This window comes from Haliotis asinina, chromosome 5 (genome assembly GCF_037392515.1).
Source record: "Haliotis asinina isolate JCU_RB_2024 chromosome 5, JCU_Hal_asi_v2, whole genome shotgun sequence".
In the NCBI taxonomy this organism is placed as follows: Eukaryota; Metazoa; Mollusca; class Gastropoda; order Lepetellida; family Haliotidae; genus Haliotis; species Haliotis asinina.
Window position 1 is genome coordinate 79,042,830 of NC_090284.1, and position 12,128 is coordinate 79,054,957.

The following is a 12,128-nucleotide window of genomic DNA, read 5'->3' on the forward strand; positions in this document are numbered from 1 at the left end:
AGTTACAGCCCTTATCTCCAAACTCTCATCCCCAACAACATGTTAAAGTGTCAGTTACAGCCCTTATCTCCAGGCGTGAGTCTTTCATCCCCAACAACATGGTAAAGTGTCAGTTACAGCCCGTATCTCCAAACTCTCATCCCCAACAACATGTTAAAGTGTCAGTTACAGCCCTTATCTCCAGTCTCTCATCCCCAACAACATGTTAAAGTGTCAGTTACAGCCCTTATCTCCAGTCTCTCATCCCCAACAACATGTTAAAGTGTCAGTTGCAACCCTTATCTCCAGTATCTCATCCCCAACAACATGTTAAAGTGTCAGTTACAGCCCTTATCTCCAAACTCTCATCCCCAACAACATGGTAAAGTGTCAGTTGCAACCCTTATCTCCAGTATCTCATCCCCAGCAACATGGTAAAGTGTCAGTTACAGCCCTTATCTCCAGTATCTCATCCACAACAACATGGTAAAGTGTCAGTTACAGCCCTTATCTCCAGTATCTCATCCCCAACAACATGGTAAAGTGTCAGTTACAGCCCTTATCTCCAGTATCTCATCCCCAACAACATGGTAAAGTGTCAGTTACAGCCCTTATCTCCAGTATCTCATCCACAACAACATGGTAAAGTGTCAGTTACAGCCCTTATCTCCAGTATCTCATCCACAACAACATGGTAAAGTGTCAGTTGCAGCCCTTATCTGCAGTATCTCATCCACAACAACATGGTAAAGTGTCAGTTGCAGCCCTTATCTCCAGGTGTGAGTCTTTCATCCCCAACAACATGGTAAAGTGTCAGTTACAGCCCTTATCTCCAGTATCTCATCCACAACAACATGGTAAAGTGTCAGTTGCAACCCTTATCTCCAGTATCTCATCCACAACAACAGGGTAAAGTGTCAGTTACAGCCCTTATCTCCAGTATCTCATCCCCAACAACAGGGTAAAGTGTCAGTTACAGCCCTTATCTCCAGTATCTCATCCACAACAACATGGTAAAGTGTCAGTTACAGCCCTTATCTCCAGTATCTCATCCACAACAACATGGTAAAGTGTCAGTTACAGCCCTTATCTCCAGTATCTCATCCACAACAACATGGTAAAGTGTCAGTTACAGCCCTTATCTCCAGTATCTCATCCCCAACAACATGGTAAAGTGTCAGTTACAGCCCTTATCTCCAGGTGTGAGTCTTTCATCCCCAACAACATGGTAAAGTGTCAGTTACAGCCCTTATCTCCAGTATCTCATCCACAACAACATGGTAAAGTGTCAGTTGCAGCCCTTATCTCCAGTATCTCATCCACAACAACATGGTAAAGTGTCAGTTACAGCCCTTATCTCCAGGTGTGAGTCTTTCATCCACAACAACATGGTAAAGTGTCAGTTACAGTCCTTATCTCCAGTATCTCATCCACAACAACATGTTAAAGTGTCAGTTACAGCCCTTATCTCCAGTATCTCATCCACAACAACATGGTAAAGTGTCAGTTACAGCCCTTATCTCCAGTATCTCATCCACAACAACATGGTAAAGTGTCAGTTACAGCCCTTATCTCCAGGTGTGAGTCTTTCATCCCCAACAACATGGTAAAGTGTCAGTTACAGCCCTTATCTCCAGTATCTCATCCACAACAACATGGTAAAGTGTCAGTTGCAGCCCTTATCTCCAGGTGTGAGTCTTTCATCCCCAACAACAGGGTAAAGTGTCAGTTACAGTCCTTATCTCCAGTCCCTCATCCTCAACAACACGGTACAATGTCAGTTACAGTCCTTATCCCCAGTCTCTTGTCCCCAACAACATGGTAAAGTGTCAGTTGCAGCCCTTATCTCCAGTCTCTCCCCAACAACATGGTAAAGTGTCAGTTGCAGCCCTTATCTCCAGTCTCTCCCCAACAACATGGTAAAGTGTCAGTTGCAACCCATCACACATCATATTTTATTGACAAATTGAAATCATGTGACATATTGTGGTTTTTTAGGCTGAATGAGGTTATGTAGCCACTGTCTCAAGACTTAGATTCTGTCAGTATATACAAAATGAGATACTGGCAAAGTATATAACTGTACTCGTTGATGGTAGCTGCTTCACTGTACGGGGTGTTGATCTCTTCTCACACGAAACTGTCTTGGTAGTTGCAGCTATCAAATTTTGATTCGTTCCCATTTCCTATATTGTAGGTCACTATTACATATACTACAACAAAAGGATATACAGCCATGATTTGTTCAGTTGCGGCCAGTCATGGGTACACATTTCTATGGTTATTACTGCGGAGAAAAACCAGACTTTTGTAACACTATTAAACATTTGTGTAAGCACCATCCACAGAATGTTATCAAGGTTTCCCAAGGATACCTGATATTGACAGTAACAAAATAAACTAAAACATTTCAATATATAATTCCCTGGGAAATCCATAAATGTGGCAAGTTATGTACACCAGTCCTGCTGCCCTTGACCTTGAGGGTTGAAGATATAGGCCCCTCGTACAAAGAAACACAGAAGATTGATGAAAAGAACACTGACCATGACATTGCGTGCGGCTGCACCAGGTGTCACTATGAAACAGTTGTAGATTCAGAGAAGGACACCATGTCCGAGGTCACTGAACATCCAGTTGTCATTTCAGCATTGAAAGAATCGGGACACCATGACACCTGGATGAAAGTCAACCGTTTGTTACACAAATGAAAACGCCCATTGGATAACATTGCTTTCCTGTTGTTTGAATTCAAACTCAATTGAACAATCCATTGAGCCAATGACATGTATCAACCAAGTCAGCCAGTCTGACCACCCCATCCATTGGTCGCCATTTAAAACAAGCATGGGTTACTGAAGGCCAATATTCTAACCTGGACTGTCACAGGTCCTCAAATGAGATACAGAAATGAGATTAAACAATTCTGGAGAATCAGTCAAAAGATATTTCACCAAAAAATTCACGGTTTTATGAGTGGGATTAAAAATGCAGGTCACCTCGAAGAATCAGATACAGGTGATTAAGAAGCAAGAGGATTCCAAGATTAACATTGCTGTGCCATAAAGACATACTTGAATAAGGTTGAAAATGCATTTAAGCACACAGATGTCCCAGGTATCTTCAATGAGGTTCTTGCTATGATGTCAGAATCTGTCTGTGGCATTGCTTTAAAACTTTGCATAGATGGGACAAAATCCTGGCTGGAACTCTAAAACACAAGCATGATGATATAGATACATTTTGGTACAAAAATAGACCATCATTGGAGGAAAGGCAAAGTAGACTTTTGGCTGACTACCATTGACTATTAACAGAAGATAAAATCCTGACACAGTGGCTACATAACCTCATTTAGCCTACAAAAGCACAATATGTGAAATAATGTCAATTGATAATGTTGTAAATATGTCGAAAGTGGTCAGTTTCTCAGATTTTCCAATCCTTGCCAACCGGCGTTTCAAGAAATGCTTCCGTTGTCAATAAAATACAGTGTGTATGACCAAATGACATGACTTATAATCCACGACCATTCAGCTTATTAGGCGAGTCAATTTTAAAAACATTTGCCAATTGAATCACTTCTTGGATCAACTGTCTAGTAGGGACATGGTAGATGACGACAGACAACTTTTGGTTAGCGTGGACATTGAGCGAAACTGTGTGTCATCTGTCCCCTTGTACCAGGTGGTTCACGTTAGCTTTCATCTGTTGTACCCTTGTACCAGATAGATTTACATGTTAGCTATCACTTGTTCACTAATCCCCAAGTGATGTTCACTAATCCCCTAGTGATTTGAAATGTTAACATCTGTTCTCTGTTCATCTAGCTTGGTGAAGAAGTCAGTCAAGATATCTCTGTGATCCTGAAGAAGATGGACTGCGACCGAGAACTCGACAGCTCTGGTCCCCCACCACCAACCATGGGCACAACCTTGTTTGAGCTCTACCTTGCCTTGCAAGAATTTGCCAGATACTCAAACAACTTCCAGCAGGGGTAATATGTCATGTAGAATACAGTGGCAGTCCTGTACTGTCAGACACCGACAACTTCCAGCAGGGGTAATATGTCACGTAGAATACAGTGGCAGTCCTGTACTGTCAGACACTGACAACTTCCAGCAGGGGTAATATGTCACGTAGAATACAGTGGCAGTCCTGTACTGTCAGACACCGACAACTTCCAGCAGGGGTAATATGTCACGTAGAATACAGTGGCAGTCCTGTACTGTCAGACACCGACAACTTCCAGCACGGGTAATATGTCACGTAGAATACAGTGGCAGTCCTGTACTGTCAGACACCGACAACTTCCAGCACAGGTAGTAGGGATACTGTAAAAACGGACCCCCAAAAATTAAGAAAATGGCCAACACATAGGAGAGAATGGCCTCTGAACCCAGAGAAAACGGCCTCTGTGTCTAGAGAAAATGGTCAACATAGTTGCATCAAAGGTGATCATATGATTATATATATCCTAATTATTAGCGCTTTAACTTCATTACGGATAAGCTTTTACAAATTGATTGTTATTTTTGTATTTTTAAGTTTCAGTTACCATAGTAGTTACCAATGCCAACCACTGAGTAATGATAACGTTCTTCAGTGTGTGTACGTCATAATTAATTGTTGACAGGTGAAGGCAAATCCCGAGAAAATCCTTTCCAGTCATCTGCCAATATTGTTGAGGAGGTGATGACAGATATGCTTCACCCTGATCAAGACAGCGCCCATTTATATCGCTTTAAAGATCACCTATACTCTAGGAATTACAAATACCTAAATCACTCATTGGCATCGTTATAAATGAAACCCTGTCATGAAAACTACTCATTTCGATCTTTAATTACCTTAGATTGACAACAGTGCACATTTTCTCAACTGCGAACAAAATTTCAACCAATCATAGCAGCACATCTCTGTTATGTAATATGAGGTATAGATATGAGAGCTGATGTAGAATTCATTTACATTTTGAGTATTATACAGATATAAAATATACAGCTGTTGTGATAAATGAAAGCTATATGTTCTCACAATCTACTATCATTTAGTTATGTCTCCTGCTTTTCCTAGTTTCTGAATTACAACTTGTTTTCATAGACATTCTGTCAGAATCACTTTGTGTTGCTGGGCCCTAACTGTTTGAGGTCAGACGCTAGTGATAGTAAAATCGATTATCAGCCTCACTCATCACAATTGCGGTTAATTTTTTCAACCTACAAGTGGTCAAGTTCAGGAAGCAACTAACAACTTGCTGTTGGTGTTATCACAGTGATTGACAGTGATGGACAGGATGACACTAGCTGATATGTAACTCCAACTAACAACTTGGTATTGCATGTAGATCAATCGTCAATGGTGTAGCACATGGCAAGTGCTTATACATGTGTTGTACATATTTCTTGTGCAACAATAAACTTCTGTTCGTATTTTCAAAACAGTGTCGACCTACAAGATTTCACATGTAATGCAGCAATGAAGAGTGGTAAATATATAATGCATAAATACAACTTGTAGAAGTACAGTATGAAACTTTGCCATGACCATGGTATCACTGTTGCTACCTTCTTATTATGATATTGATATAGAGATGGATAAATATAAAATAAAATACATGGAGTTTCCTGTTTTATGGAATGGCCAATTTCTCTAAACACGGAGGCCGTTTTCTCAAGCAGTGGTGGCTGTTTTCTTATGAGCTCTGGGATCCTTTTTTGCACTATAAGCTGGGTGTCATGTGAAAATCCTGTACTTTATAAAACAAACATGGAGTGTACAATTCAGCCCAGGGGCCCCCAAGAACCAGTAAATAGCCAACCTGTGTGAATCAAGTGATTTGAATCTTGCATCCTGCTGTTTTTCAAGCAGGTATTGTCTTGAAGTGCAAGGCAAAGTATTTTTGTAGGAATCACTAGATTTTGCAGATGGCACAAGAACAACAAATTTAGAGTTATCTCCCTTCAATCGATTTGTGTTCACAACACATTGGTAATTTCTGTGCATTATGCATGATTAAATGTTATTCGAGATAAAAGAAGTACAACCACGAAGTACTGAATGAGTTGCCATAGGCAGCGGGGTACATTGCAAGGTAAGATAACATACCATGTAGAATACAGGGGTGAAACGGTATACCAGGGTATTAATAGAGCTGTGGTATTTAGTCTTCTCTTTGGTATACTGTAATTGAATAAAACAAATCGGTATTTTATGTTTTCATACCATTATTTGAAAAAACTTTGTTATACCTTTTCAAAAATGTCGAGAAATGGTATGATGATGTCCAAGTCTATGCATTCCTATACGGCCACCATTTTCCTGGAAGTTAGTTCAGAATTCACTTGAACGTCATCTACTTAGATCCACAGGTCAGCAAGACTTCAGTACCTAGCTTCCTTTTTCAATAATTGCAAATAACAAAATTTGTCAAATCGTGTTATACCGTCTGTAACTGCGTATATTATGTAAGCATATCATTTGCATTGAAGACGAGTTGTTACATATTGTAGGTATAAAATTCTCATTGGGTTTATCCAGATACGACTGGTAGGATATCTTAGACATTAGAATAAATGCAAAAAATTATATCATTCATACGTATACTGATTTCCTACTTTTGTTACAACCACACACCTTTTATGAATAAGTATCAAGTTGAAGATGAACAATAGATATGCTAAGAACATACTGAACATGAAAAATAGATATGCTAAGAACATATTGAACATGAACAGGAGATATGCTAAGAACATATTGAACATGAAAAATAGATATGCTAAGAACATATTGAACATGAACAATAGATATGCTAAGAACATATTGAAAATGAACGATAGATATGCTAAGAGCATATTGAACATGAACAATAGATATGCTAAGTGCATATTGAACATGAACAATAGATATACTAAGAACATATTGAACATGAACAATATATGACTAAGATATACTAAGAACATATATCAAGAGGTACACAAAACTTCTCTCCTATATGTTCTCAGTAAATCTGTCTTAGAATCTTGAAATTAGTATTGCAACTATTCCAAATTTATTCATGTCTGAGACTTCAAACCTTTTAGTGAATTAATGTTCAACAGATAAGTTCATTGAAATTAAGATCAAATGAGTTGTAGGTTTTATGCAAAAGTAATTGCAATTCAATATACTAAATTATCAGAGTCATATTTTAATCCAATCAATTAAAAAATTATTATCAGCAGGAACAGTTCATTTATACTAAAGTAACAAAACAATAGGTGATCATTTGGTAAAACTGTCATCAACCTGGGTGATCAGGAAGGCATGCCATTACGAACAATGTGTGAAGGATCACTTGCCAATTTTATTAATTTATTTAGCTTGCATAATTAATATGATGACATTTTTGTTCATCCAAAATAACAAAGATTGCCGTTAAGTTTCCCATGTTATTAAACAATGTAGGTTTTAGTCTGGCTGTTTTTGTCAGTTTTCTGCATTATGATCATATCTCATATACCAAAACGAAACGGACCGAACTAAAGGCCTCCTTCCACAATACATACTGTACCGTGGTGAGAGTGTACTGTTTCACCCCAAGTAAAATACAGTGGCAGTCCTTGCAGCATAGGTAACATGCCATGTAGAATACAGTGGCTCTCCTGTACTGTCAGCAGTCTGATATGCAGTGAAACATCAAGAAGAGCCCTTCGTTATTTTGTAATCCTTGCTTGTGACATAGAACTTTGAAGTATGTTTCACTGTTAGTGGTTCGTTAATCTGCTATCCTTCCTCTGACAGAGACATTAGGAGTCTGGCTATCTCCCAGTACTATCAGTGGTTTGGCTTTGCTGTTAGCAAGTGGCTGTGCATTGCCAGACACAAGGCACTTAGGAGGATCCGTAAGGCTGTGGAACTTGATAAGGTGAGATCACCTACAATTACAATCCAATATGATCCATACCAATTCTGGTCTGAAATAAAATATCCTACTCTCTGGCTCTGACAATACACTGAGACACCAAAAAGCAGAGCCTGCCAAGTGAACAAGCCTTTTTACACCTGTTTGTTGGATAAACAATATCAGTTGCAAAGTGGCCACATGTAAGATAGTCTATGCTGGCATTGACTCTAAGTGGCCTTAGACAGTAGACATTGTTGTATTTTACTGTGGTGCGATGTGTTGTTTTTAACGCATGCTTTCTATATAATGGCAGATTGTAGTGGTAATAACTTCTTTAAGTTCTAGTCATGCACATCCTGCCAGGTACGTATTTCTTCTTGTCTACATGTTGTACATCTTTGCTTGATAGCAGTGTTAGAATCTACATCAAAACATCGCGTCTACTGTAAGAGAGAAGTTGTATATGCATAAAGTCTTCATCTTCTGTTGTGGTAATAGTCTTTTAAGGCTTCAAAAAATATCCAGCAAGGTGCTGGATGAATAATGCAGTATGCCATATGATTACAGATTCCAAAGCATCTAACTAACTAGCACACTGCAGCCAGCTCTATAAAGTCTAAACAAGAACAGATCACTTTTAACAATGCAGTGTTCTGCTAACAGGTAGCCCAGGTGGATTCTGTGGTCAAGTACAGCACATCAGCTGTGGATGTATGCTGCTGCTTTGCCCAGGTGAGCTGAAGACCACGACAAAATGGGGGAACTACACCAGGGGACAACATAGGGGAACTACATCTAAGGGCAAGAACATGGGGAAACTACACCAGGGGACAAAACTATATGGGAACTACATCAGGGGGCAACAACATAAGGGGAACTACATCAGGGGGCAACAACATAAGGGGAACTACATCAGGGGACAACAACATAAGGGGAACTACATCAGGGGACAACGACATAGGGGAACTAAATCAGGGACAACGACATAGGGGAACTACATCAGGGGACAACGACATAGGGGAACTACATCAGGGGACAACAACATAAGGGGAACTACATCAGGGGACAACGACATAGGGGAACTACATCAGGGGGCAACAACGACATAGGGGAACTACATCAGGGGACAACGACAGGGGAACTACATCAGGGGGCAACAACATAAGGGGAACTACATCAGGGGACAACGACATAGGGGAACTACATCAGGGGGCAACGACATAGGGGAACTACATCAGGGGACAACGACATAAGGGGAACTACATCAGGGGACAACAACATAAGGGGAACTACATCAGGGGACAACGACATAAGGGGAACTACATCAGGGGACAACGACATAAGGGGAACTACATCAGGGGGCAACAACATAAGGAGAACTACATCAGGGGACTACGACATAGGGGAACTACATCAGGGGGCAACAACATAAGGGGAACTACATCAGGGGACAACGACATAGGGGAACTACATCAGGGGACAACAACATAAGGGGAACTACATCAGGGGGCAACAACGACATAGGGGAACTACATCAGGGGACAACGACATAGGGGAACTACACCAGGGGACAACGACATAAGGGGAACTACATCAGGGGGCAACAACATAAGGGGAACTACACCAGGGGACAACGACATAGGGGAACTACACCAGGGGACAACGACATAAGGGGAACTACATCAGGGGGCAACAACATTAGGGGGACTACACCAGGGGACAACGACATAGGGGAACTACATCAGGGGACTACGACATAGGGGAACTACATCAGGGGGCAACAACGACATAGGGGAACTACATCAGGGGACAGCGACATAGGGGAACTACACCAGGGGACAACGACATAAGGGGAACTATATCAGGGGGCAACAACATAGGGGGAACTACACCAGGGGACAACGACATAGGGGAACTACATCAGAGGACAACGACATAGGGGAACTACATCAGGGGGCAACAACGACATAGGGGAACTACATCAGGGGACAACGACATAGGGGAACTACACCAGGGGACAACAACATAAGGGGAACTACTCCAGGGGACAACGACATAGGGGAACTACACCAGGGGACAACGACATAAGGGGAACTACATCAGGGGACAACGACATAGGGGAACTACACCAGGGGACAACAACATGGTGGAACTACAACAATGGGGGAAATTACAGACAGAAATTTAAAAATGTTCAGACTTCCACTTTTCATATGTTCAGACCACTTCATCTCCAGTTGTCATCTGTTCAGACCACAACATCACCACATGCAGTCACACACATTTAAGTGTTGAAGTTTTCATATTTTCAGATCACTGAGTTCTGGAAGCAATTGTCCTGGCCAGATCTGGTGGGAGCCTACCAGTTTGTACACCGACTAGTTGAGGTAACAGACTCTCACCATCCCCGTCTTCATCTCTGTACTCCCAGTTCTATACTTCATCCTCCACCAACTATGTTCTCTTCTCTGTACTGTATCTCCTCTGCCCTGTATTGTATCTGTTTTCCTGTATATTGTATCTCCTCTGCCCTGTACTGTATCATGCAAAATTTGAGAAATAGTTTTCGAGCTACGGACTTTTAAGCAAGCACGGGGTCAGTCTAGACTTTGGAAAAACACAGAAACAATCAGTGTCAGAGCGAGTCACAAACGAGTCAGTGTTGGCTTGAACGCACAGTGGGTGATGCATAAGGGAGTGTGTCACAATTTACGATCATCAACTCCTCTCTGACGAACACTGTCTCTGGTCTTTTATATCAAGTAGTACAAGTTTGACGATGTCCAGATTGATGTTGTACGTTTGTGCAGGCTCCCTCATATTCACCCAGCTGGTACAAGTACCTAATGCTGACACAGTCAGGTAATGGTTTCTCTTCCATTTTATCGCTACATCGTGCCACCACTGGTGACAATTCGACAGATTTCATTTTGATGGCTTTGACGAGTCTCTTGCCCAGGAGTCTGGCAACCCATTCCATGTTCCTGTTTCCAGGATTGATTATGTGAATATGAATACTGATCATGTGAATACTGATGCAAGAACAGGCGTCCGCCTAGGGTGCGATTGAATCTCTCGACGATTGCTTGGCTGTGGTGAGCTCCCAGTACACCTTCTCTCCCACTCAGGTCATGCTTGGCCAGCAGCTGGCATCCCATGAACTCAGGTCAGGGATCGACTTGCAACATGGTCAACTGCATTTGTAGATGCATTCCAAGGCTTTGGTGACTTCATTCAAATGGTTGGTTGTCAGCAATCTCAGCTTCTTTGTAGCGACTGTAGACGTTGACACCGTCCAGGGCATACTTGTAGGTTTTGTATCTCACCCTGTCATGTACGAGAAACAGGAGGTCGGCTTGGTGAACGCTATTCGGCATCAAGACATCAAATTTTCTTCTCAGGATGTACTGAGGTGCTGGAAGGTAGACTTGCTTTGGTATTCTCTTCCGGGACGGGCAAGCTTTGGGATGCCTTGGCTGAACAGCTGGTTTGGCACGCCCTCAATGGTCATACTTTTGTTGACCCTTTGAAACGGCTGAAATCCTTCCACATGAAGGATCAAAATGTCCTCCATCGAGCGAGTGGGGACATTCAAATTGATATTCCACAGCATGTCACTCTTGTTCTCGACGATCTACCGCTACGGCTACGGCCTTTTGTCTTCACCATCAAGGTCACTCAGAGATCGTTTTTTTGGTTTTGATGGTTCGTTTTCATGGCAAGTTCGCCATGACTTCTCATTTGGTATCATTGGATTCCAAACCAACCGTCTCATGTCATTGCACAAAGTTGAAATCGTGAAAGAGATCAGCTCCAGTGCTCCAGACAACAGCAACACCACATTTTGCTCTGTTTACGTGTGGGTGTACATAAAGCCTGCAGGGAGTCACCGTCACCGTGGAAGACTCAGATACAGATAAAAGACACGAGTGCCATTGCAAGCGTGACTCCACAAGCGTTCTCTGATCTTGGGGACACAAGGTTTTGATGAACCCGGTACTGAAAATGCCCTGTACGTGTTGCACTTGCAAAACAATGTGTACGGACGACAAGAAGTCAATATCAATATTCTTACCTACCCCGACATCGTCTTGGATGAAGATAATGTTGTCAGACTCATAAATAATGGGATACTATTTGGGACTTTTGAACTAGCAGACTGTGCACTGTGGATGGACATCGCACCATTACAGATCAAACAGGTAATATGGTAGTCACCCAAGAGAATAACACAGTGTTAAATCTTGTACATCATCCTGGTGGG

At 41.6% G+C, this 12,128-nt stretch overlaps 1 protein-coding gene across 4 annotated transcripts in view; it reads left to right on the top strand.

The window, feature by feature from the left end:
- The window catches only part of LOC137283163 (BAI1-associated protein 3-like), a 187,157-nt gene that overhangs the window by 137,956 nt on the left and 37,073 nt on the right, over positions 1 to 12,128 (top strand). For all 4 annotated transcript variants that reach the window (XM_067814602.1, XM_067814604.1, XM_067814603.1 and 1 more), the window contains 4 exons: positions 3,810 to 3,976; positions 7,762 to 7,885; positions 8,528 to 8,596; positions 10,177 to 10,251. In XM_067814602.1, the coding sequence (XP_067670703.1) occupies positions 3,810 to 3,976; positions 7,762 to 7,885; positions 8,528 to 8,596; positions 10,177 to 10,251 (435 nt within the window). The remainder of the gene's footprint in view (positions 1 to 3,809; positions 3,977 to 7,761; positions 7,886 to 8,527; positions 8,597 to 10,176; positions 10,252 to 12,128) is intronic.